We start from the raw sequence: 27,220 nt of genomic DNA, 5'->3' as shown, positions 1-27,220 counted from the left end.
GGTAACGGGGCATCCCCCGATAACAGGGGGGCAACGGTCACCTCAAAAGCTCAGATCCAGGCGGTCACAGCGGTCAACACCCCAGGCGAGAGCGAAGCAGCCCAGGGAGGCTACGAGGGGTTTGCTGCCTCCTCTCCATCCCGTCCACCCCGCAGCAAAGTCCCTCCCCAGGTGCCAGCGCCACCAGGGACCGTCCCCGCAGCGCAGGCAGCAAACCCCTGGCGAAGCAGGTCCCGGCAGCCGGCCCCGCAGCAGCGGCTGGTCCCCGGCCGACGCGTCACGAGCTGGCATCTGCCAGACACCGAGTCAGGAAGGGTTTGACTCACTCCTTGGCCGGCTGCCACTCCGCAAAACTGCTTACTAACAGCTCCGGCTGCCTCCCAGAAAGCCCCGGCGCTGCGGCTCCGACCGGCGAGCGGGATCTCGAGGGGGTGATTTTCCAGGCGGTCCCGGTTGTAATCCCTCCGTGCCAGAGGATGGGGCGGACGCGGATCATCAGGCAGCGGGTGGAAAACGAGACGGGTATTACAGGGGAAACTCGGCGCTCAGCGTAAGCGTGGAGCAACTCTGCCAAAGCCGGCTGAGCGAAACAGGATTTGGCCAGGCGTAACGCAGCAGGATGGGGGAGCGATGCTTTTATTTAAATTTTTCTTAGATTTTTTTTTTTTTTTTTTTTACGGGAAGCACATTGCAACTCCCAGCCACGAGGCAGAGCGGAGAAAGCCACGGCCTGACGGCCCCCTCTTGGCTCTCAGGGCTGCGGGGCTGCCATCAGAGGGACGGCCGCCCTCCTGACCCCCGAGACAGCTGGCTTGGCACAGCGTGGGAGCCGGGACATCCCCCATCAGCCCAGGGCGTGTGAGCAAGCCTGTGGTTTGCTCAGCCTCAAAGCATCCCTGCACCGACCTTCACCTCCCAGCCGTGCCGTCACCCACGCTGGGAGGTTGCCGCAGCAGCCGCCGTGTCCCCGGGGAGCTGGGGGCAGCACGCCACGGCCGCTACGGGAAGGAGGATCTCCATGTCCCCACCTAAAACCACACGGCCAGGCTCCTGCGTGAGGGCAGATGCAGCCCACACCTCGTCCCTCCCCATCCCCACTGACTCGGGGGGGCTCTGGGGCCACTGGGATGAGCAAACCTCTCCCTGTGGTGGGTGCCCGCCAGCTCCTGGGGTGTTCGATGCTTCCCACAGAGCCGGAGGCGCTGTGCATCCTTGTCTCTGATCTAATCTCGGGTTTTAACTCCCGATTAGAAACAACAGCAAACATGTTTGTGCTGTTTTTCTTTTTTTTTTTTTTTTAAACACCTTTTTCAAATCCAAAACCAACAGAAACAAACCGAGGTCGGCGAGGGAGCCCGGGAGCTGAGAACAGAAGTGGGGAAACAGCCACCACCAAGAGCAGCTTCAGGTCTGCTGTTTTTAGGGGCAGGGGATGAGCAAATCCCCCTACCAAGCACCCGCTTCTCGCTGCCACAGCTGGAGCAGAGCAAACCTTTCACTTTGAGTCCAGCCAAAGCACACAGGCACATCCACGTGTCCCTTCCTGTGCTCAGCATCCCCCAGCGAGCTCTGAGATTCAGCTGGCTCAGAGCGTCTGCAAGAGCTTCCAACGCCCGGGGCCAGGCAGCGATGCCACTGACACCAGTGTAGCCCCAGCCAGGGTTACATGTGCCTTGATGGGTGGCCCAGGGCCACCCAAACACTGCCCAGGCTCTACTCCCCGCTCACCCCACCCCACGTCTGGACCTTACCAACACGCGACGGAGACAACAGACCAAAACCTACCCAGGGTCAGAGGAGAAACCAAACCCAGCTCTGCAAAGGAGCTCCCGCTCCATGTGCCAGGCTGGGTTTTGAGGCTGTGGGGTTATTTTATTAATAATTTGAACAGCCTTAACACCAAAGGATTAATTGCCCTGGGTGGTGGTGTCGGGAGGAGGGCAGCAGCACGCGGCGAGCAGGCGAGGGGGCACCAGCGTAGCTGCGTGGAGGACAACCAGCCTCTGATGTTCAGCTGCACGCAGAGAAAAGGAGGAATCAATCCCCTGCGTGTTCAACCCAAGGTGCCTCCTCGTTAGCGCAGGGCACCCCGCTGGGGAGGCACTAATCGTGCGTAATTGGGCTGCCAGTCGCTAAAAGTTGAAAGGGAGCTGGCTGGGGGGATGCTCGTGGTGGAGGTGAGCCGCTGCCCCCCAGCATCGCCTGGGCAGGCCCCCCAGGGGGGCACGTCTCCTCCACAGGCACGGGGTGCTGGCACGGCTCATCACGCCGATGAAATCTGCAGGGATTGAAGTGACTTTTTCACGCTGAGGCGAATCCTTTGCTCCCCCGTTAATCCGAAACGCCGCTGCTGCCGTCGCGGGGACGGTGGCGGTGGCTATGGGCTGGCAGAGTTGGGGGCTCTGGGAGGAGGAGGGGGAGCAGCAGGAGGGGACGGGGGACGGACAGCAGTGCTGCAAGTTCAAATGGAAAAATCTAGCACCGCGCGAGCCGAGACGGACAGGCTGCTGTGTTTTTTCCTGGAGAGGGAACGCAGAAGGGCTGGTATTGATCTGTCTTCATTACCCATTTCACTCAAGTTTCAAATCAACAAAATACACTTTTCTGCTCCGCTGCCCTCCCCGCCGCAGCAGACAAAAGAAAAGCAATTTCCCGCAGTTTGCTCCAAACTCCTCTCCCCTTCCCTCAGCGCCCTTCAGCCCCTCTCCCATTTCAGAGACTTTTTAACCTCAGCAAGTTGCTCCCGCCAGAGGCTGGGAAACCTCCGGCTCTGGGGGCCGAGCTGGGGAAGGGACCCCAAAGAGGCCACCCCACGATTCAGCTGCGCCTCCAAGCCAGAAATGCCCCAGCACTGAAAACACGGGGCGTTGCCTTTCCAAACACGCTCCAGCACCTCGTACCGTGGCAGACACCAGCAGCATGTCCCCACGCTGGCAGGATCCCGCGGGGGATCCACTGCTCCCGACCAGCCTCACGGAGAGAAGCGCCCTGCGGACCATCTGCGGCAAAAGGCCTCAAATGCAACACTTTTTCAGCAAGTTTCTAATAGTTTTAAAGATGCAAAGAAATAAAATCATTCTGAAATGCTTCAGGGTGGGGTTTTTTGGTGTTTTTTTTTAGATGCAGCTGTAATTTGAGTGTCAGCTGTGAGGCTCTCCACACGCACCTCCAGGCATCTGGGGGGGAGAGGGTTCATACTCCAAAAAAACAAAAACCAACCCCACAAGATCCCTACCAAGCCCAGCAGCTCCTTGTTTGTTTTTAAGAGCGTGCCGTCGCCCACTGTTGTTAATATTCCTGCTGGCTTGGTGGCCCACAAACGTCCCATCCCCATCTGCAAGGTGGCAGGGAGCTGCTCGCTGCACACGCGAGTGGGTGGTGTTGGCAAGGCCGGGGAATTTGCAGCGCTCCTGGGTGTTGGGTGCTGGGGGTCCTGCTCTCTCTGCCAATGCTGGGACCCTCCTGCTCCTCCATCTGGGACTGGGGGTCAGGAGCTGGCTGGCAGGGAGCCGAGAGGAGGCCACTGAAATGGCTTCTCCCCCCCAAAATGAGAGGGCGGGGGGAGCGTGTTTGGAAAGGCAGCACCCCATGTTTTCGGTGCTGAGGGATGTGGAAATCCAGCCCCCAGCCGTGGGGGGGCTGCGGTGCAGCTGCACATCCACAGGCAAAGCTGGTGGGGGTCCAGGCTGGCACAGCGAGGGCACCCCAGTTCCAAAACACTGCCATGAACCCCCCAGTCCTGCTGCACTCCCCCCTCCCTCCCCAGCCAGCGGCTGCTGCACTGGGACCCAGCCTTTCTCCTCCTCCTCCTCCTCCTCCAGCCGGCCTGGCCAGTCTCATCCACACCACTCTGCCGTTAGATAAACTTCCTTTCAAAGGAGTCTGCTTAATCCTCTATCTCCCCTCAGTCAGATCCTGCTCCAGCTGCCGGCCGGCCGGCGGGGCCAGGGGGGAGGAAGAGGCCGGTCGCTGCTGAGTTATGAGCTATTTCTGACTCACGTCTACAACTTTCACAAGTCCTTTTGCAACACAGAAAGGGAGGAGGGGAGAGGAAGGCAGATCCAGTTCACTCCGGCAAAGCCGTCGGCCAGATGGGCAGGGAGGGGAGGCGAGAGAAAGCAGAGAAGGGGGGAACGGGATGTTAAGCGAGCGGCGAGCGAGCGAAGCGCGCGTGCATCGCAGCCAGGGAAGCAGCAAGGGGTAGGCAGGAGACGTGCAGGCAGGAGAAGAAGTGCAGGCAGGAGAAGCGCAGGCAGGAGAAGCGCAGGCAGGGACACACACCCATGGAGGGGAACGAGGCGCCGGTTACCGGAATCTGACTTCACCCTCGCTGCCTTTGTCCTTCGCAGACATTTTCCATGCAGTGACTGCATTTCCTTCCTGCGAGCACCACTGGAAAAAGCCGCCTGTTTGTGCCGCAGAAGCCCTGACTAATTCCCACTGCTCGTACCCGGCTGCTGCAGCCCAGGGGGGCTCTGGGCTCCCCCCCGGCCCACCCCGGTACCGGCAGCACCGGGATGGCACTTGCTGCCGGCCGAGGCTCAGCCGTGCCCCGGCCACGCGGCTTGCCAAGCCGCGAGAGGAGCCGCCGATTGCCCGTCCCAGTCCCAGCTCTCGCCACCCTCACGCTGCCACGCCGGCTCAGCCTGGCATAGGCAGGACCTCCAGCTCTGAGAGCGCTTGTGCTAATTACTTTCCTTTGTTAATTAAACCCACGTGGCTCTAATAAGGTAACCTGCTGTTCTCCGATAAATTTAATTAGCCTGAAGGGAGAGCCCCTCCGCACAGCTATTTAAATTGTCACTTTCCATCGCTTGGGCTTTGCTTCTTTCTGCTTCCGTCTCTCCCCAGGTTCACAGCCCTCTTCTGCCCCTTTCCTTCTTATTTTCTGCACCTTTCCTTCCCATTTTCTGCCCCTTCCCTTTGGCAGAGCAGAGAGGCAAAGGGGAGGTCTCCCCTCCCCTACAGGAGCAGGGTGCTGTGCCCACCCAAAGCCCTGTTTTCCTGCCCGTGCCACAAAACCCCCCATCCCAGATGGGCCTTTATCCTGTCCCAGCAGTTGTCCCATGCTGGAGGACCTGCCCCGGCTCCAGCCCCAAAGGACTGTCCCTTATCCAGCCCCTGCACCCCGCTCACAGCACCCGGCATCAATCCTGAGGTGCCCTGACCCTGGGAAACAGCAGCTCCCTACCCAAAATGCCTTCCCAAGGTACGGTGGCACACGGTGACCTTCTCTCCCTGGCCCTTACCCCGCCTGGAGCCAGCCCTTCCCTTTCCCACCACACCAGCACACAATGGGGACCACACCCCCCCACACCCCAAAAAACCCCAAGAAATTTCTGGAGGTTTACAGGCGATTTAACTCTTTATGGGCTCCTGGTGTGCTTTCGCCATCCCGGAGATGGAGGTGACGTGTGTTTGCACGTGCACTTTCCCACAGCATCAGTTTGCAGCCGAGCCCTTGCCAAAAAGGGGGTGACAGGGGGGACACACACATCCTCGGGGCTCACCTGCACCGCCGGCTGCTTGCCCTCATTGCTGCTGGGGGAGCTCAGCCCCGTGGCCTGCTGCAGCAGGAACTGGCGTGCCACCTGGAGAGCCTGCAAAAGAGACACAGCAGGGTGGGCAGGAGGAAGGCTGCCCTCTTCCTCCTCCTCCCTCCTCAGGGCACCGCTGCCCCTCCAGCTCCCCAGAGCAGCACCCAGACGCGGGGCTGGCCGGACTGGTTCTCTGCGGGCTTGATTCACGGGGTGAGGGCAGCGCTCCCCGACGCTCCCTCCAACCACACCAGTATGACCAGTACCCCACCCCGTTACAGACCACTGCTCTCCCTAACCCCTGGAAGACCACGGGGACCTGGGGGCAATCCTATCCTCTTCCACAAACCGCCACCCCACCTTCAGCAAGTCACCAGCTCCAGCACCTTTGTGCCTCTGGCAAGTTTTCACAGGGGTCACCCCCAGCCTCCCCCAGTCCCGGCACAAGCGTCCCCCCGGCCGGGCACAACCAGCACCCGACCGAAGGTCCAGCAGAGGGGCCAGCTCCTGGCTGATTTATTCCACCCTTGCACAGAGCCACTGCTACGTTTCTGCTGCAGCTGACATCCCTTGTGTCTAAAGCTACCGTGTATATTTAATTTTACATCTGATTGTCACGCCAGAGCACCAAAAAGTCCCAGTCACCGCCCAGATTCGGGTCAGGCCAAGTGCAGGATGACACCCTAAATTAATAATCCATGGACACGTCCGCACAGAGTTTATGGTGATGCAGGAGGAGTTTAGCAACTTGCACAAGCCACCAAGATGAAACCTGCTTGTTTTTATGGGTGTTTGCCTAGAAAGAGTTATGGGTTCCCTTAACTTTTTTTTTGCAGGGTTTGCAGGGATGAAGGAGTCTCGCTGGGATGGCACATAACAGGCAAAAGAGGGAGAAACCAATGTAAATTGATAAAAAACACTTGTGGAAACACAGCAGGCACAAGCAGCCGTGAGTGAGCCGTGCACAGCAGTGCCGGCAGCCAAAGCAAGCAGGTGAAATTAAGGAAAATCCTGCAAAGAGACAAGGAGGAGAGAGGAGCAAGTGCGAGCCAGCAGAAGAGCTGGCTGGTCACAGGCGAGCGTGGCCGAGGGCGAGCACTGGTGTGCACGCAAGGGGAGAAAAGGAGCTTCATTCAGGAGCAGAGAGCCAGGAGAGGGAAGAAAGCTCTAAGGAAAACACCCGGCTGCTGCTCCCAGACCTGCTTCCTCGTACACTCCTTATTTTTGCTTTTAAAGAATTTTTTTCTTTCTTTTTTTTTTTTTTTTGGGTACATTTCTGAACAACCAAGTCATTGTAGCCCTGCCTGCAGGACAGGTTTGCATTAGGGCCCGGCGCAGGGTCAGGGCCCGGCTCGGCGGTGCCGCCAGCGGCACGCGGGTTCCCCCGGCTGTCATCACCCCGGCCGTAAATCACCGCCCCGGCTTCCAGGAGGCGGCCGCACGCCCCAAGAAAGGGCCGCTTGTTAATTCTCCGCATTTCCAGCTATAAAGAAGAAAGCCCCCAGCCCGCACGCCGCCTCTCCATCCCTCCCTGCCAAATCTGCTTGCAAACCGGAGCGGCATCGCCCATGGTGTGGGTGCGCCTTAACGCACCACTCCAGCCCACTCGCTATTTATTTAACCTCTGCGAACCAAGGAGCACCCACAGCACCCTTAAAGAGTTGCTCGACAGAGCACCCACAGAGGCTCATCACCTGCGTTTAATCAAACAGTGCCATTGCATGCACAGGGGGTTGCTCGGGAAGGGTGTATGTAACAGATCTAAAGCAAAGGATGTCCGAGCCGCGTCACTTTTTTTTTTTTGTTGTGGATAAATCTGACCCACTCCTCGCATGTGGACAGGTATTAGAAGTGCACTTGCAAAATAAGAGGTAATTGTAAAGTTGCTGCAGAATCTGGAGCCTGTGAGCAGATGGTTTAGCAGACGCAGCCTTACTTTTTTTATTAAAAAACCCATTATCATTTCCTAGCAAGGGATGCAAACCCAACAGCTGTGCCCCAGATGCAGCGCAGGGCACCCTCTGCCTTGCCCGGCTGTGTTTGTCACCACGTGCGTGAAAACGACCCCAAGAAAGTCAAAAGCCCAGGAATTTCAAAAGCAGACGGGATCCTAACATCATGCTCCTATGTTGAATCGCTGGGGCTGCACCCAGGAGCGGCCGGAGCTCGGCGTGCCCAGAGCTGCCCTGTCCCACTGCCTCTCCCCGAGCATCCCAGCTGCTGGGGATGCTCAAAAACTGCGTGACCCCCAGCTTGCAAACTCGCTTTATCCAAACGATTGAAAAATAAAATCCTTGAGGACAAACGTGGCAATTTGCTGCTGGGAATCACTGATGGTATGAACCTGTGGTCCAAGCCCCAGAGCCGACGCAGCCCCAGCGCAAGGCACGCTTCTCTGTGTGCATGTTATTTCCCTGTTATTAACAGTAATAGATGTGCATCGGTAATGTGAACACAAAAACCATGTGACAGTTATGACAGCTCAAGGTCTGATATTTTAATTACTTTTTGAAATGAAAACAGTAATTCCAGTTAAAAGCCAAGGGTGGAGGAATTCAATCGACGGCTGCTCAGCACTCGCGTGCAGCAGAGCCGGCAGGTCCACAGCACCCACCCGAGGATGGGTGCTGGACCATTGGCTGCATCCCATGTGTGCACACAGGCTGCCCGAGCCTTATCTAATTTTCCACGTGTTTGACAGAGGTTTGCAGGGATTTGGTTTGGCCAGCTGCACCACATGAAATTCCTCTGGTGTTTGTAAGGAACATCTCACAGACATGATCCAGCGAGGCAAGTCCCTGCCCCAGCCCAGCAAAAATCACCGCAGCAGGTACGGAAAATACAGCCAAGAGGGGAAAAACAGAAGAGACATAATGCCAGCACCCAGGCAAAGCGCTAGGCAGGACCTCTCCCACAATCTCTCTTTCTAAACCCAAACCCTGGCTGGCCTGTGGGTGCCACTGAATCCCCAGCGCCCGGCTGGCCCAGCCCCACCGCTGGCCGCCCACCCCGCGCCGCCTCTCAGGGGGGAATTTAATTCACTCCCTGCTGGCTCTCTCACTTTGTTGTGCTCTGAAGCACGAAATTACAAGATTTACAGGAAAAAAAAAAATGACATGGCCTTACAATTGCTCACAGGGGCCTCTCTGCCAGCGCCCCGGAGCTGCCCCCTCCCTTTCTCCCCACCACCCAGCAGTGATTTCCACTTAAGCCTAAATTCAGCTCAGCCTGCAAACGAAGGACGACTTGGCTGGCAGCACCTGGGCCTGCAAACCTGTTGCACGGCTGCACAAGGCAGGTGGAGCTCCCAGAACTGAATTTCTGGACGCAGAGCCCTGTGCATTTGTTACCCCCACCCCAGAGGGCAGGAGGACCAGCCCAGCGCTGGGGGGATAAAGCTTCTCCGCAGGGATGAACGAGGGAGGCGTCACCCACCACCTCTCCTTAGGGCTGAGGAGATGCGAAAGCGGAAGGGAGAAAGTCTCCCCCCACGGGAGTGGGCTTTTACCTCCTGGCTCTGCGAACCGCAGAAAAAATTATTTAAAAAAAAAAAAAAATTGTATCCTGCTGCATGGCATTATTCAAGAGTCATTAGCACGTTATTCGTAATTAGGAACGAATGGGTTGTGTCAAATTCATCATGCTCCTGGATGGCTCCCTTTGATCAGCAAATTATCCCATAAAAAAGTTTGTAATGTCTCAGACACTTACGTCAAGAGCTGATGCTGTTTGGCTTTGCCCTCCCCAAGAGCAGCGGCAGCAACATGTTTCAGAGCTGAGGAAGAGGATGGTGACCCAGATTTAGCTGGGGGTGGCCCACAACTACCCGAGGCTGCGTGGGGACACATAACACAGCAGGTTTTTGCAGGGAGAGATGCTGGAAGGCGTGTGCTGGGCCGGGGTCAATAAATAAACCCTGCTGGGATTAATCCCAGGCGTGGCGAAGGCTCTGTCCAGGCAGCACATGCTGCCAGGACCAGCTCCGAGCTGCTCCCGTGGCAGTAGAGGTTTCCCTGCCATGGAAGGGGGCTCCTGGGGTACCCAGCCTGTGGGGATACTCATCTCTCCCTGGAGACACCAAATCCCTCCAGTTTGCTGGATAAACAGAGGCTGGATCCTCCCCCGCCCTGACTTCTCATCCTCCAGCGGGGAAGCAGCCCGTTATCCCGGCTTCCGCCCACCATACCTGGGGATTATCACTAATTCTTCTCCCCAAAGGCCTGTGGGGTTCCACAGCTCCACTCCTGTACGTGGTGGCGGTGTTCCAGGACGGCGGGAGGGCCGGCTTTTGGCTGCCTGCCCCACGGTAAACGCCACAAACTTCCCTTTCTCCCACAGGGAACACCGGGTCCCGTCAGGCCCCAGCGATGGAGGAGCCTGGGGAGAGGCGACAGCGGCTCCCATCCCACTTCAGCCCCTACGTTAAGCCCTCACCCATGTCTGGCAACTGCCTTTTCCTCCTCAAAACCTGCCTGAGCTGTGTCTCTGTGAGGCCTCCCACTGCCGGGTCGAATTGGGAAGAAATAGGTCAAGAGGTTCAAAAAAGTTTGGCAAGGATGGAGTGTGGGTCCTTCTAAAAGCACAAGCCCCAGCCTCCCAAAAAATCAAAAAGGGCAATGGAAAAATCTTGCCCGGGGTATTTTAAAACTACCTTATTCTACCAGGTATTTCATTTTACGAGGGTGTACTTTTTAATTACGCCCAGCGGTGCCCGGACGCTCCAGCTGCCGGAGCCAAAAGCAGCGTGGCGGCTGCCTGCCGCGCAGGGGGGAGCGGGTTCACCCGGCCCGCCATGGGAACCGCTGCCCAAAAATAGCCGAGGGATTTTCCACCTGGACGGGATCAAAGCTTTGCATGGGGTTTTAACCTCCAACGAATGAAAAGCCACCCTAAAAATGATACTAAACCAAGAGTTTTGCAAGGAAGAGGGCAGAAAGAGGGTCTACAAAGAGAATCTGTATCTTCCCTTTTCCCTCCGTTCCTTTTGGAGGGTAGAAAGAGGTTGGGAAGGGATGAAAATATGTTTAAAAAAAAAAAAAAGATTTTTTACACTAACCTCATAAAAATGACATCGTCACATTCCAGAATTAGAGCTATTAAAACAACACACACACGGATATTTTTAGATGGATATTAACGGTAAATGATGCCATATTGAGAAGCACTTCCACCCAGCCCAGCCCTGGTCTTGCTTAACCAGAACCAAATGGCTCAAAGAGATCAAAATTAACAAAAATGACACAATTCTTCACAGGGGGAAAAAAAAAAAAAAAAAAAAAAAAAAAAAGTCCTTTTTACAACCGGCTCTGTGCCTCTCTCGGCCCCAGCTGTTCACCCCTTTGCTGCACACATTAATGCTTCTGGACTTTATTCCTCCACTCTTGACTCTTCAATCCTCGCAGGCGAGGGGTTAAACCCATTTCCACTAATGAAGAACACAAGGAACAAGCTCCTGACAATCCCACCCCATGGAAAAAAAAAAAAAAAAAAAAGAAAAAAAGAAAAAAAAAAAAGGAGAAAACCCCTCCTGCATTTGTACTCAGTAAAATATGAAATATAAATCAAGGAACCTAATAGAGAGATGAGTTTCACTTAAGTGCTCTGGTCTCATTTTTATCTTAAATACCCTAATAATAGCGGATTACACAATATATTTGAGATGTGATCACATGTTTTATGGAACGGTATCTTTCCTGTGGCAGAGAAGTGCCTCTCTCCCCCATCCCCACCCTTCTTTAACTACCAAAAAAGTCCGATTCGCTTCTTTTTTTAAAAAAAAAAGTCTTATTTTTGTTTAATAACTTAACATTTCTTTGACATGTGTCTGCCATAAACGGCAATATTTTTTCTTTTGCATAATAAAAAAACCCGAACAACACTATAGCAGCTGGATTTTCCAGATGGCTCCTTTTCCATGGGATTGTAAGTTGGAAAGAGCTACCGTGTGGCTGCCGGGCTCGGGGACTTTCCCCCAGCACATCCCTACTCTGAGCACCTCTGAGCTTTCACCCCGCCACCCCCTGCACCCCAAAGCTGTAACAACCCCCAAAACCCAGCCCCTCCGCACCCCCACGGCTTTAAACCCTGTTTAAAGATAAGAATTGGAGATAAGAATTGGAGACCTGGGATTTTTTGCAGGAATTCAAGGGAACTCTGGAGAGACCCAAATCATCGGGGAGCAGCACCCGTTCGGCACGCAGCCCTGCACCCCAATACCCAAGCTGGAGCATCCCCCATCCTTCTCCCATCGCAGGGATGTGACACCCCCATCACCCCGCGGCCCCCGTTTCCTGCCCAGCCTTCCTCCACTGAGGATTACTGGGGGGGGGGAGGCCCCAGCATGGCGGGGGGCGAGGGGCCGGCCCCCACGTTAAAAACTCATTAATGCGCAAAGGCGGCGGGGCCCTTTGGAGCCCGGTTAGAGGATGTCAGCGCGCTGGAGGTCTCGCCACGTTCCCACAGCAACGGCGGTGGGAGACCCCGGCCGGCGGGCAGCCCTCCCATGCCCCCGGCCGACCTCTCCCCTCCGCCAACCCCGGCACAATGCGGGCGCGCGCTATTCAAGCTTTTCAACCGAATCCCACCATTGAAATCCAGGGATTTAACCCAAACGCCATCCCCTGGGCTGGGGGGAGAGGGAGGGAAGGGAGGGAGGGAAGGGAGGAGGATGCTCCAGCTCCGCCGGGGAGGGGGATGTCCTTTCCCCACCCCATTCCACCGGGCTCCCGCTCTCCCGCCAGACTCTCCGGACCACGGGATGCTCTGAAGTCGTGTAGGTCAGGGTGGACAGACGGACCAGGCGCAGCTGAGGATGGCGACAGAAAGCCGTGCTCTGCGGTGAAGCAGAGCCAGCGCTGTAGCTGGCAACCCCTGTCTGGGCAAAGCCAGGCTGGTGCAGCTAGACACCAGCATCCTCTTGCTCTGGGGATTCCTCAGAGGCCACAAAAGAGCCTCGGGGGGATCCCTGAGCACCCTACAATACACACACCTCCCCTCAAGCTCTCACCCAGGGCACTCCCCTCTGGGCAGCATCCTCAGAGAGGAGTTTTAACTCAAGAAGTCCCTGCAAACAAGCCCCAGGGCTGTCTGGGTTCACCCTTTCAAAAGGGTGAAAGCAGAGAGACTGCAGGCACGGAAGGAAGTCAAAACCTTTCACCAAAAGGTGCAAAACCAGACAAAAACAAGGTCAGAGCACGTGCCCCTGGGGAGCTGCATCAACCAAGCAAACCCCTAAGGACACGGAGTTTTAAGCCACCAGTGGCCCTTGGAGCCCAAGTTGGGTGGTTGAGGGGTGGATTTCCACCCCTCCAGGCTTCCTAACGTTTCTTGGGAATTTCACAGAGCTAATTAAGAATAAGGATTGAGTGCCGACATTTCAGGAGCTGCAGTGGAGCCGGGACGGAGGAGCTGTCAGACGGGAACAGCCCAGTGGTCTGAGAGCCTGCCTGCAACAAGGGGCGAATGCTGGATGCTCCCGAGGATGGTGTAAAGCCTTCATAAAGCACCTAATTGTGCAAAACTCTCTATATGGGGACATTTATTCCTGACCCCAGCTGGTGCTCAGCCTGTTCCCTGAAGCATGAAGATTGATAGTCCTTGGGATGGTTCCTTTTCTTCCCCCCAAGGTGCTGTCATTGCAGATGTCATTTGTTTTTGGAAGTTTACCAAACCCTCTGCCTTAATAATTCCACGTGCCGGCGAGTTTCCCAGGGTAATTACACCAGGAATCCGAAAGAAAAAAATGCAAAAGGGTGAAATTAAACTGTGCTTTGGGCAGGGCAGGAGTTACCGGGTGAGCTCAGGGAGCAGCATCCACAGGGATGAGCCAACAGCAGCAGCACTCTGCATTGCAAAAAGCCCCTTTATTCCTTATTTTCCGGAGGAGATAACCCCGTTTCACAACCACGCTTGCCCACCCTCTGACTTGCACCGTTTTGACCATGCAGGAACAAGCATCTCCTATTCACCCCCGGCTCCGGCTGCTGCTCAGTGAAATTCGGGGCCGCCCTCGGCGTGGGGAGGGGAGCGAGCGGCGGCTCCTTCGGCAGGGGTGACTCGCAGCAGCATTACACGCATGATTACCCTTCAGATCAGGGGAACAGGGGCTTAACTGCGTGAGAAACGGCTGTTATTCAGGTAATGGATTTACAGCACTCACTACTAAAGTATCAGACACAGCAATTTTTTACAGCTTTCACGCTGGAATTTATGGCTCAGGGAGGCGATCTCCATACGAGGCAGGGATCATTGCCTTATTTAGTATCCGAGGAGGAAAATTTATGTTTTTGCCAAAGTTTGTTTTGAAAGGTAACCTGCAGGCACGCACACACATCCCCCCTCCCCACGGCCGCCCGGGTGTGCATAGTGCAAGGGGAGACGTGTGCCACGCAGCTCCTGGGCACGGGTTCCCCAAGGGGCACAGACGTGAGCTCAAGGACAGAGCTGCTGCATGCACCTCATGGTCACACGTGGTTTTGGCCACGCATGTGAGGTTAATTCTTCAGCTGAAGACACCAGGAGCCCCAGAGAATGAGGGAGCACTGACGGTCACGCACTTGGATAACCAAATACAGACTCAGAGAAAACCTGCTCCTCGTTTTACAGCCAACAGGTCTTTACTCTGCCCTCACAGCCCTCTCCTCCTCCTGCACCACCTTCCCTGCACTGATGGGGGACGGAGCGGGCAGACCCCACAAGCACAGGCAGGACCTCCCCCCAAAACACAGCCAACTCTGGGGCAGCAGGCACCACACACGAGCTGCATGGATGGATGGGCTCCATCTCCAGAGGGATGTGCACCCCAAAGGACAGGCACCTGCTTTTTGGGGCAGCACTTGCACCCCAGCTTCAAGAGGGATGACCAAGTCTGCCGCAACCCATCTCCTGGGCCAGCCCCGAGGACGAGAGGAAGGTTAAAATCAGGTGTTTTCCCCAAACCAAATCCTCAAATGACCCAGTTCCATGTTGCCTTGTGTAAGAGAAGGAAACGGGGTGTCCCTCCTACCTGCTGCTGCTGGAAGTGCAGGAGCTCCACGGGGCTCATCTCGCCGTTGGTCTCCCCGCTCGTGGCTCCTTCGCGCCCTCCACCCCCTCCGCCGCCGCCTGCGCCGCCCCCGCCGCCATCGGGCTGGTTGCTGAGGCTGCTGACCCCATTTTGGCTGGAGGGAGTGGACCGTATCGTCTCCGAGGCAGATTCAACCATCATGACTTGCTAGCAGGACCTAAGGAGGAAGAGGAGAGCAGAGGCTGAGAGTCTGAAATCCCTGGCTGGCACCCCCACCGCTGCCTGTCCCATGCCCCATCCTCGGCCTGCCCCGTCTCCGATCCCCATGAGGTCCAGTAGGGCGATGTAGGGATGGGATGTCAAACTCCAGACAGTTTTAGCTGCGTTCAATTTACTCCAAAAAAATAAATGTGCAGCAGCGTGAGCTACCATGAACACGCTGCCAGCCCTATACAGCACCAGGGCAAAGCAAGCACAGCCCACGTCCCTTCGGAAAACGCCGTATTTTCAGCTTTCTCCCAGCCTGATTCAAGACATAAAACCCCAAAATCCAGGCATTTTTCACAGAACCCCAAAATATTTCACTGTGAGATGCTGGAGACAGCAAAGCTGAAGTTTCGGTGAGGCTGCACCAGTGTGGAGCCTGCGCCATATATTTCACCATGAAAATCTCAACAAAGTTGACATGTTTCCACAAAGCGCTTCGGCTCCCAGCAAACCAGCACTTCCCAGCAGGAAAAGCCACCCGGCAGAAAGCTTGCTGCCAGGTCGAGGAAGCCCAAAGGTACCGCGGAGCTGTGACATGGCAAAACGAGAGCGCGGCGGCACTCCAGAAAACATCAGTCAGAAAATCCTCTCTTTCTCCCTGACGCTTCCATGCTCCCCCTCCTCCTCCTGCCGAACCCCTCGGATGCCCTCGAAGGACCAAGCCAGGAGCTTCGCCCTTCAACACAGCGCAGGGGCTACAACGCGCCGCGTTTTCAGCCCCACACGAGCCCCTGGCAGCCGCGTTTTGCAGCTCTTGCACTTCATTTCACGCCATCACAGGCTTCCCTCTCGCAAGGCAACGGTGCAACCCTTTGCCTCCGTGGATGGGTTTTATCCCTGTGAATTCTCCCTGCCCGTTGCCCCGTTACACCCGGGGCATGAGGGCAGAACTGTCTGGAGCTCCCCGAGCCCCGGCTGCAGGGTTGGCGTTGGCAAGGGTGCCCACGGATCCCATGGCCACCCGGAGCTCCGCTGGGCCAAGGCAAGCTCCTGAGCCACCACCCTGAGCTGGGGGAAACCACCGGGCACCGGGAGAGCCGCAAGCTGGGAAAGCTCCTTGCACCCCAACATGCAGCTGGCTGCATGACAGCTGGGTGCTAAGTGCAACCCTTACCTCCCTGATCTTAAATACTATTTAAATTAAGGCAGATGGGCTCAGGGAGGGACTCCCAAGGAGTTGTAAGGCTTGGTTTCAAAGCGATAAGACGAAGAGTCTTTGCTCAGTTGGGTTTGATTAGTGGGCAGCATGTTGGCTGTGAACCTGAGGGTCCCCTCTTTTGGGAGAAACTCCGGGATCTGAGCAGGCACTGGAGGAAACACAACCACCGCATCCAGCATCAAATGCCGCCGCTCCAGCCAGCAACCACCGAGCTCCCAGGGCTGCACCCAGCCCTGACACACACACACAGAGCAATCGGGGGCACGGGAAGCCCCACCGAATCTGAGGGTCTCGCCCTCCACCCCAACACGCACTTTGCTCCGTGGAAAAGCAGAGGAGACAGTTTTATCTCATTCAATCCAGCTCCTTCCCCACTGGTGGGTGCTGGAGCGGGATCAGCATTCACCCACCACCACTCGCTGGTGAGTTTGAAACAGGAGGGGAATAAAGAAAGAGGGACAGGGAGAAGAAATACTGTTTCTCCCTTTTTCTTCTCTTTTCTCCCCTGTCTTCCCCCCCTCCCACCCCAAAAGACAGAAAGACAAACCGCGAACAACATAATTGCTGAAATGTGGCGTGTAATAATAGCTATTCAGAAGCTGATCATTCATATTAAACAGGGTGAAGCAAGCTTCTCATTTGCATGTTTGAGATTATATGCATTTCAAAAGTCATTTCCGCAGGGTATATGACTGACATTAATTCCCATGTGGAGCTGCCGGCTCCCTCCCGCCGTCCTGGTGCTACCAAACCCGCGCAGGGTGACACACCAGGGGCTGCGGGAGAGTTCAAGGTTAACGGGATTACTGGGCTTTGGTTTTATTTGAAGCACAGGAGCCGGGGTGAGAGTGTGGCACGGTCGGAGCAGCGTCCCGAGCAAGGATCAGGAACAGATGGGATGCTCACCTGCGAATGTTGCGTTAGGAGCAAAAAAGCTGGAAGAGAGAAAACGCCTTTTGCCCTCGAAAACTACATTTGCTCCTTCCCCCCTGCTAACGTCAACAAGAGCCTGAAGAAATATTAAATTATTGCTGTTTCTTTTCTCATTTTCCTTGTGAAATCCGCCGCCTGCTCCGCAATTCGAGCAGGCAAGTGGCCCCACGGGGAAAGCCGGGCTCTGCCCATGTCCGGCAGTCACAAGGCATCACCACGGCCAGAAACTCGGCAGGATTCAAAAAGGGATTTGACTTTTATACGGAGAACAAGAATATCCAGAGTTACAACAGGAAGTATTAAAAAAGGAAAAAAAAAAAAGTTTTTGGAAAGGATATGAAACTTTCCTGGCTTCGGGGCATAAATTGAAGCTTAACTATTGGGAATTAGGAGGAAATCTCTTCTGGTGGAGAAGCTGTAACCATGGGCTTGCTCTGTCATCCCTGGGCCCTGCCAGAGGCGGGATGCTGGAGCAGATGAACCGGCGCTGGGGTCCAGCTGGGTGATTCCCGCAGCCCGGGACACCAGGCCAGTTGGGTTCTCTCTCCAAGTCTAGTAAAACTCAACTTCCCGTTCGCAAACCCTACTGGGATGCTGGTGTGTCTGGGTTCCCAACACTGCAAGGGAAGTAATAAAAGAAAGTAATAATAATAATGAAAATATTTCCATTCATATAAAAGTTTCACAAAACCTTAAAGAAAAAAAAAAAAATGAAGCCAGTGTCTGCAATGTTATAAATTCGATTTAAATTAGGAACGAGTGCTTTTCCAGCCAGGACTGATCCGGGACGACTGAAGCTGAGTTAGGACGAGCAAAACCCAGCTGCACAACCGGCTGCGAGTGCTGAAGCACACGTGCATCCCCGCACATGGACGGACGGCTCTGCGGCATCCCAGCTCCTGCTCTTCATCTATTTTTTTAGTTCAAACACATCCAATATTTTCGGGATTCTCCATAAACTGGCATCCAAAGGGCCTAATCGGGATCAGCCCTTCCCCCAGGCATAAAGGCAGGGACCCTGTCCAGACAGTCATGGCAGAAGATACAACACCCAGATAAAGTAGAAAAGGATGGTTTTACTTAAAAGGGGAGGGGAGGAGACCCCTCTAATGGCAACGAGCAACAGAAGCTGCGCAAATGGATTGCTAATTACCATTTCAGACTCAAAATCACTTCACCGAATAAGCACTCAGCCTTTTTTTTTTCCCTTTTACTTAAACGCACACCTTGCGCAGGACAAAGAAAAGGAAACAGAGAACTACATATGGAGTAAAGAATCCCCCTGCCTTTAGCAGTACCATATGGCAATGAGAGTATATTAATTACCGTTGCTTTTTAATTAACAATTGCTTCATCTGAGCAGTAACATTTCCTTGACATCCCCTGACTCGCCGCTAACCTGTAAAGTGCACGCGCCATGCCAAGTCATCAATTCATTTTTATTGACATCCCCCCCCCTCCAAACAGGCACGATACCAGGGTTTTCCAATTAACACCTCCACACTCTCTAATTAGCACAATTAACAGACTGATGGATGCCCAGAGCTTCCCTGCGAGGGAGGGTGCAGATCAGCTGCCCAGGCTGTTGGACACGGCTCCCATCGTGCGCACGTGTGCCCGACACGCGTGTGCCACGCTCCCCGGGGTCCCACGGGAGCACCACGTGTGTGCCGTGACACAGAGCCCGGCATCGCCACGGAGCCCGGCATCGCCACGGAGCCTTTCTAAACCTCAGCAGAAAGGGGAGGATGAACGTGGAAGCGAGCGAGCCGGCAGACTCAAAGCAAAGATTTGCACCAAAGGACGTGGGGTCTTTAGGAAAAGGCATAGCAGGCGAAGCATTTACAGAGCGATTTCTCCCCAGAAGCTCCTAACAAATTTTGGGGCACCCAGACCCACCCGAAGCGACGTTGCTTCTCCACCTAATTCAGCTCCACGGACGTGAAAATTAAACAGCACTTCTCAGCCCTCGGGACCTGCAGAAACAGGTACAGCCAAGACCACGAGCTCCTAAGAAGCCTGAACACCTATTTTAGCCGCTTCTTCTATTTTTAAATATCCTCAATACCACGATCCTCAGGGGCTCTGTAACTTTGGGCCGCCCTTCGTGGGCCGCACATGGACCCGGCATCACGGGCACCTCCTCCCCGCTGCCAGAGGGTCCCTGTCCCCGAGCGCCCATCCCCATCGCCACGCTGACAGCCTCGCTTTCCCCAGATTCAAACCCAAAAAGCGCCCCCAGCTCAAAACCACCACCCGGGAGGGATGAACAGTGGGGAACACCAGTGGGAAAACGCTCCCCGCCACGTCTCCGTGAGCAGAGCAAGTCCCCGGCGCTGAACCGCATTTTGCAAGGGACAGCAGAGGTGACACCACACATGTGCAAGTGGCCCAATACCGTGATGCTCCGGAGGCTTTTTCCACCTTTCCCACCACATCCCGGCCCCAAAGCTGTTTTGCAGACCCTTCCTCCCAGCTCCGGCCTCTCCAGGTCCCAGAGGGGAGCAGGGGGCTGCCCCACAGCTCTGCCTCCGACAGCAGGAGCCAGGCGTGCTGGCAGCCTCTTCGGCGGGTACCGGCAGATGATGGAGGAGCACGGACTGAGCAAATTCCCCCCCAAAGCCGTCAGAAGTCCTGCGGGATGCTCCTCTGCTCGTCTGAGAGGAGACGAGGACTCCATCCCAGGCACCGGATCTGCTCTGAGCTACGGAAAGTTGAGCAACCTGCCCGTCTGGATCCGGCACTCCGAGGCTTTAGGAAGCGGCTCGCTAATCTTAAAAGGCTTTGGCTTGAAGAGAAGCAGCAGCCCAGATTGCTCGGAGAGTGGCTTTTTACCCTTTAATTAACACATAAACACATGGAAATGTGGAAAGGGGATTAAAATAAAAGTCTGGGGGAGCTGAAACGAATCTAGAGCATTACTGTAAATTAGAAGAGATTTAAGGAACCAAGGACTGGCTAAGCCTGGGCACTGCTTTAATGGGATCTCACCTCTGGGCACTTTCATCTCCCACTTTCATCTCGCTTCCAGCAACTTCTTTGGGAAGAACCAACCTCCGGGCACTCGCCCTTGCTGGCGGGCAGACCTTCCCGCCCTGCAGCTCTCCTCACCTGCCCGGCACGATGTCATCACCACCCCGGCCATCCCCGCGGGCACCGGCGACCGTCAGGCAGCGGACAGCATTTGCTGCTCCACAGAAATCAAGCCACAACGACCACAGCGAGGTTTTTCTCCCCAAAAAAAGGTGGGATCATCTCACTCGAAGAGCCGGGAGCACATGTGGAAGCGTGAGCACCACCAACGGAGGAAGCCCCGGGACCGTGCCGTGCACTACTCCTGCTCGGGTGCTGGCAAGCCCACCTGCCTCTCCAACACACGTCTCCCTCGGAGCATCCTCTGCTCTCCGGAGCTCGCACCCACGCAGCGGCGAGGACGCCCCAACCAAAGTCAACCCCACGGGAGATCCTCCGCCCGGCGCCCACCCCAGCGAGCCATCCCGCACAGGGACACGGGGCATCCCCAGAGACACCGATGGCTGGTTTGGCACGTCTCCCATTCCCTGCCAAGCTTCAAGGCAAATAAAATCCCCTCCGGCGCGGACGTGGGGCTGGCGGGACGCGGGCTGGGCCAGTGCCGGGCACGTGCCGGGTGCCAGGGCTGCTGCTCCATCCTGCGCTTCCCTCGCTGCGCTCTTGAAAAGATTAAAAAAAAAAGAGCCCCACTCCATCTCATTAAGAAAGTAAACACAAGAGCCGTCTAAGTGTCTAATTAAGCTTCTAATTAGTCCCTGCTTGTTACTAATGCAAATTAGATTACGCCGCTTAACTACAGCATGTCCACAACACCCTTGTTAATTGCGGCCTTTTGAAATTAAATTACTCCCTAATTAGCATATCAAAGCCATTGATTCGGAGCCAGGAAAGATGAGGGCAGGAGGAAGCCGAACGCCAAGTTTTGTTAATCAGGGACGTCTAATTAAATAGTGACGTGGTGCACGGGGGCTCCTGCCTCGCTGCTCAGGAGCCGCATGTGTGGGCCCAGGGGGACCCCAAGTGGGGCAGCACCCTCGGTGGGTGCCAGCCGGGTGGGTGCTGGTGGTCTGACCCAGCCACGGTTCACCACTGCCGTGCCGGAGCGTCCCGGCGAGTCGGGGTGCAGGTCCCGTATCCGCGCCCCGAGCGATGCACGCTGCAGTGAGCAAGGCTGGGGGGCAAAGCCCGAGCTCCGGGAAGCCCCCGTGGAGCTACACCTGCCGCCACAGTGCCAGGATCCGGCCCTGGCAGTAGGGAGGGAGGTTAAAGCAGACCCCAATTTCTCATCCCCCCAAAAAACCTGCTTTCCTTCTGCTCGATGTGTTCCAAATGGGAATTCAAAGGAAAAAACACCCTGAAGTGCAGACACAGACCCACAGCCCCTCGCACCCATGGGGGCAGGGTCTCCCCCTTCTCCAGCCCCCCACACAGCACCCCCAAAATCCTCAGCAACCCACATGGGAGCAGAAGAGGCACCCAAGTGAGGACAGGTAGGGCTGGAAACGGGCAACTGCGTCTCTCACCTCCAGGACCCCAAACCCAGCTTGGCACAAAACCCCCTCGCTGGGAGGGCACGGGACAGATGGCACCAAATCACCCCTCACCCAGGGCACCCAACCAGCCGTGGGGAGCCCACGGAGAAAACACCCCCACCCACATCCCCCATCCCAGCACCCCGTGGGCATCGAGGAGTGTCTGGCACAGATCCGTTCTTCGGACACAGCAAAACCACCTCCCCAGCCCCAAACGGGGACACACTCGGCGCTCACTTGAGTTATGGCCAAACTCCTCCAAAACCTCCAGCCCCAAATTCACGATGGGACATAAATAACAGAGGCACCAGGGAGGAGTCTGGATCTAAAAGTAACCAGGTAGATTTGCTCCAAGGAGAGTAAAAATGAAGCAAACACCTAATTTTTAAGTTATTTCAATAACTTCCTGAATGACCCAGTTCTTTAAGTTTTATAACTTTTCCTCTCTCTCTCTTTTTTTTTTTTTTTTTTTTGTTTAAAGAGGTGGGAAGGAAAAAAAATAAAGGGAGGAAGATTGGAAAAGTTTAATAGAGGGAGAAAAAGTCTATTAAAAAAAAAACGCAGGCAGCCCGTCTCGGGGGAAGAGTTGAAATATTAAAGAAAGGAAAATCGCTTCTCCGGCTGCTGAGACAGAGGAGGAGAATAGAGCGGCTTTAAGAGAAGGAGCTGTGCACTTTTTAATTGAAAAGAGGGAGATTCAAATGAAATATCCAATATCCCCCATTAAAGAAAGGAAGAAAGACGGACCCTGGCCGCTTTGCTACGCCAAGAAATTGCTACAGCCCCAACTTTCTTTCTCTCCCCCTGCCTCGGAAGTTATAGGAAAGAGGGATGAGAGAAAGGATGAAAAAAAAAAAAGGGTCTTTCATACGAGAGGAACTCGAGGGAATGGGGAGGAGGGTGGGAAGAGAGACCAAGTTTTATTCATTTATTTTATGAGATGAGTAAAAATAATATAAAAAAAAGGCAGAGTTTTATAATGTCACAGTGTTTGGAAGCAGCAGCAGAAGGGAGAAGAGAGGGGGGAAAGCAACTAAGAACAGAAGGGCCAGCTCCAACCACCCGCCGTACAAGCCTCTCTCCCAACGAGATTCAATTAATTGATAACAAGAGGCATCAAATTAATTTTTCAAGGATGTTAGATTTTGATGAAGGAAAAAATCTCTCTGATTTTAATCGGGGCGGCGTTTAAAAGGCATAAATGAATATCCCTTTCTAATCATCTGAGGCGCCGAGGAAGCACCAAGCGGTTAACGTGAAAATTCAAATCGTTTAATTAGGGGGGGCCGAGGGGAGGTGGCCGTGGTGGGGGAAGGGGACCTGGGTTTCTCTTTTTAAAGAGCTTTATGAAGAAATTATTTTAAAATTTATTTCTTTCAAGCATCTTTGCTCTCCCCCCCGCCCCAAAACGCACACGCACTTGTAAAAACATATCTCAGAGGTTTTTCTTTTGAATAGAGACCATTCCCCATCACAATCTAATTAACAAAAATGATAATGAATAGGGTGGGGAAAAAAATTCATAGGGAACAAAAAAAAAAAAACCTCCAAACTCACAGGGGAAAAAAAAAAACCAACAAACCAGGAGGAAGAATGTGTCATTTCCCAACACACACAACTCGCTGTCAAGAGCCGCTCTGCGCTTCCACATGGGACGGAGTTTTTAAGACCTGGGGCATTTTCAGCACCCCCCCCCCCCCCAAAAAAATTCTAGGAAAATAATTAAAACCATCTCCCACCGCTACTGTGCCTTTGGGTGCACCTGCAGCCAAAGCAGGGCCCGAGCCCCAAGGCAGCGGCTGCACGTGGGCCGTGGTGCACGAGTGTGCACTCACACGCGTGTGCTCACATGTGCGCTCACACGCCGCTGCCCGTCGCACCCGCAGCCCCCGGCACGCGGCCGGCATCGCACCAGCATTTCGCAAACGCTCCTCTGGCATCTCCCTGTAAATCCTGACTCGGGTTTAAGCCCGCGCTCACGCAATTCTTTTTTACCCCATCAGCAGCGCAGGCAGCAGGGATACGCACCCATGGCGTGCGTCTCGCCCAGCCTTTCCACTGCAGCATCCCACCCATGGCAGAGCCCCGATACCCACCCGGGACACGCAACACGCCCTGCACATGCCTTGCACACGCAACACACCCCGCGCATGCAATATCACCTCCATCCCTTTGGCATGCAGACAGCCCGAACACAGTCCCATGCTCGCGGGTGTCCCCATCGAGGCACCTGCCTACCAGAGCCTCGGGCACCTGAGGAAGAGGAGGGCTCTTCCTCACTGCAGAGCCATGAAGGGCATCGCCCGTGTGAGCTGAGGAAGAGGAGGGCTGCGGGGAAGCGTCCCGACTCGCCCGGGAGAAAGGTGCCCACTGCCCACAGGAATGGCAAAGGCAGCGCTGGGGTGGAGGAAGGCTCCCAGCAAGGCTCTGTGTATGGGGGAAGCTCTTAAATAAAAATGAAAATCAAGCTGCAGGAGCTCCCCCCACCCCGTCCCTTCAGGGGAGGCTGCAAAAGGCAACGGCAGAGCTGGGGAGGAAAAAAATGACCTGGAGCAGGTGAGGGACAAACCGGACCAGGATGAAGAGCGATGGCGGGGCCATCGGCGTGAGGGACCTGGCACTGGGACACAAGCTCCTGTCGGACCCCGAGTGAAATTTTCCAGCTGAGTTTACGTGAAGTCAGACTGGAGGTTGCTAAAAGTCTCTTCCGGCCTTTAAATAATCCAGAGGGGAGGAAAAAAAAGTCACGGTGCCTATTGAACAGGAGGGAGGAACTCAGATGCCGCAAGTTTTCCCAGACTCCGTCATGTTTGTGCAAAAATTCATCCAGAAAACGCTCTATTTAATGCGCTCCCTGCTGCACATTGATGCTTTCCACTGCAAATCCCATTTCTATGCGGGAAGAGGCCTGGTTTCCATCCAGAAATTATGCTGCTCACGAGGAGGGAGAAGAAAAAAGGCGGTGGGGGGGAGAACTATCCTTGGGCATTTTCAAACTCCTGGTCTGAAGTCCATTTTTTTGCATCCAAATCAAGAGGCAAGCGTGACCCAAGGCCGGCTCTGTCTCGCAGCCACTGTCAGAGCCGGTCTCGGCACTTTCAAACAACCTTCCTGATTTTATTTTGGCACAGCTCGGCTCCATCTCGCACGGACTCAACATCTCCTGGGCCGCCCAGGCACCCAGCACCCCCGCGGCAGCCTCAGCACCCGCGCGGAGCAAACCACAGCCCGAAGACAAACGCGGCACCCGACGGCCCCAACATCTCCCCTTAGAGCGGCGACTGGAATAACACGAGCAATTTCTCCAGCGCTTTCTTAAGAGCTGGGAAGCGGCGTGTTCAAAGAGGCTGCGCTGTCGCGGGGTCTGGCACCAGGAATGGCCACACCGCCCACGGAGGGGATCAGGAAGGTGTATTTAATATTTCAGGCGCTTGGGAGGAGGACAAGGCTCAGCGGAGAGGCACGGAGCATCCCTTCAACCGGGGGAAGTGTCTCCCCACGCTGACCCTGTGCCGAAGCCAGGAGAGTCCCCCGTGCTCCTTCCCCGTGTGACTGGGATGAGCCACATCCAGCCGCCACGTCCTCTTCCCGGGGAGAGCATCCCCCTCCCGCACCCTCCGCCGGGGAGTCCGGGTGGGCGACGCTTCTCCCGGCGCACCCACAGCTGCGGATGCAGCGAGAGCGTCTCCCCTCCGTTCCCGGCGGGATGGCAGCACACCTCCGCCGTTTCAGCATCCCTCCAGATCGCTGCCAGGCCAGCAACACAGGAAAGGCGATCTGGTCCCACGGCATCGCTTTGGTGCACCCACAGCATTCCCAGGTCATAGGGATCCATCCCGGCTCCCGAGCCCCCGTGCATCCCCAGAGCTCAGCCCTTACCAGACGGCACATCGGGGCGCAGCCTCTTCCCGAATTCGGGCTTTATGGGTTGGGACAGAGCTACGGAAGGACAAAGTGAATTGAGGTGATCTGCACCTCCTGAATCCCTGCTCATCCCATGCAGTGGGCGATGCTTCCTCCTGAGAACAGTGAGGCCCCCGAACAAGCCTGGTTTTGGGGTACAGTGACACCCAAGAGCAGCACGCAGGTGGCTACTGATACTCCAGGCCAGAAGTGGCCGTGCTGCAGTGGCCAAGGAAGCCACAGGAGCCTTCCCGCTGGAGTGGGCCAGACAGCACCGTGCAAATCCAGGGGATTATTACCATTAACGTGGTGTTAGATACACCCTCACGACACAGCACACTTGAGAAATTGTGTGTTTTGCCCTCCCTCCACCCCTCTTCAAAATAATCCTCATCCTTTAAAATATTAGTTTATGATTCACCAATCGCAAGCTCTAACACCCTGCACCCCGCTCAGGCCCGCGGCTCTGGGCTGCCAAGGCCCAGGGGCCCTGCAAGCACCCATGGGTGCTGGGGCAGAAACGGGTTTGAGGTACCCAGTGCCCAGCCAGCTCCCGACGTGGCCCCCTGGCCAGGGAGGACTCACCACCGGCTAACGAGAACCACAGCAAGGCACCCCAGCAGCAGCTCAGGCATCGCAAGCTGCTCGCTTTAGTGGGGAACCCAGAAACCCCCATCCCGGGATACACACAGGCTCCTGCACGGGGGAGCGGGCGAGGGTGCCCACCTCGGGCTGGTGCCCACACGGGAAGCTTTGGTGAGAGCCCCACCGCAGCCACACCACGGCTCCGGGCTCCCGGCCGGCACTGCTCCTCTGCAATCAGGTCACATCATCTTTCCGCATCTCCCGCTGAGACAGGGCCACAGACAACCCTCTCCCACACCCCCCCAAAGCGCATCCCCCTGAGGTGGGAAGCCAGAGGTGAGACAGGGTCCATCACCGTCCACCCCAGGCAGGGCACCAACCCTGGGGACATTCCCCCTCCTTCCTCCCCAGACCAAAAATCATCACCTCATGGTAACACCATCAGGATACAGCATCAGGCCAGACACGAAGCAGACGTAGTCTGGGTCACCAACTCCCCCAGGAACATGATCCACCTCCCTGCCCTGTCCATGAGTCCCCCCCCCCCCAGTACCTGCCTGCACCGGCAGCCCCGGCCCTGTGCCCCCGGCCAGCCCCAATGCAGACCACAGCTCCTGCTCACTTCCAGGAATTTTAAAACACTTATTATTATTTTAAACCTCTGGCTAAAACCATTGGGGCTGCTCTCTCCCAGCCCCAGGATGATGTATTTGCAACAGCGAGGACCAGCAGAGATGTCCGCAATGAAGGGAGATGCACATCCCCTCTGAGGGCAGGGGACAGGGGTCTGTCCCTCTCCCAGACAGACGGGCACTGGCCGTTGTCTCCTCCCGCAGCAGCCCAAATCTACAGCTGGAAATCCAGCAGCACCGACGCTCCCCACTGCGGCATCCACTGCTCCAGTACAGCGGGGACACAAGTGTCCAGATGGCACCGACCTTCCCCAAAGCCAGCATCAATCCCCAAACGAGCCCCCTCGCCTGTTAAACTTCCTCTCACTGCGTTTCTAAACAGACTGGCCTTTTCAACACGGTGTATTTTAAAACCACCAGCTCTATAACCCGGGGGAAATGGCTCTGACCCTGCTCTTGCCCAGCTACACGGCCGGCGATGCCGGTGTCAGCACCGGTGTGATACCTGCGTGGTGCAGGAACAAGGCGTTTGATCTGCGGATGGGGCTGCTCCGACAGCCCCAAAGTTTGACCCAGATTCAGAGCCACAGCTCCACTTCCAGGGAAAAGGACATTTGTTCAGGGCTTGAGCCCGC

General features: G+C 55.6%; 1 protein-coding gene across 1 annotated transcript in view; it reads right to left on the bottom strand.

The window, feature by feature from the left end:
* FOXP4 (forkhead box P4) overlaps window positions 1-27,220 on the bottom strand; it is a 61,382-nt gene that overhangs the window by 24,218 nt on the left and 9,944 nt on the right. Inside the window, exons 2-3 of the mRNA XM_074850273.1 lie at window positions 14,542-14,758; window positions 5,511-5,600 (exon numbers count right to left, since the gene is read on the bottom strand). Coding sequence (XP_074706374.1) covers window positions 5,511-5,600; window positions 14,542-14,742 — 291 coding nt within the window. The 5' untranslated portion in view covers window positions 14,743-14,758. The remainder of the gene's footprint in view (window positions 1-5,510; window positions 5,601-14,541; window positions 14,759-27,220) is intronic.

This window comes from Strix aluco, chromosome 25 (genome assembly GCF_031877795.1).
Source record: "Strix aluco isolate bStrAlu1 chromosome 25, bStrAlu1.hap1, whole genome shotgun sequence".
NCBI lineage: Eukaryota > Metazoa > Chordata > Aves > Strigiformes > Strigidae > Strix > Strix aluco.
Note: the sequence above shows the minus strand (reverse complement) of the source record. Positions and strands in the feature narration are given on the sequence as shown.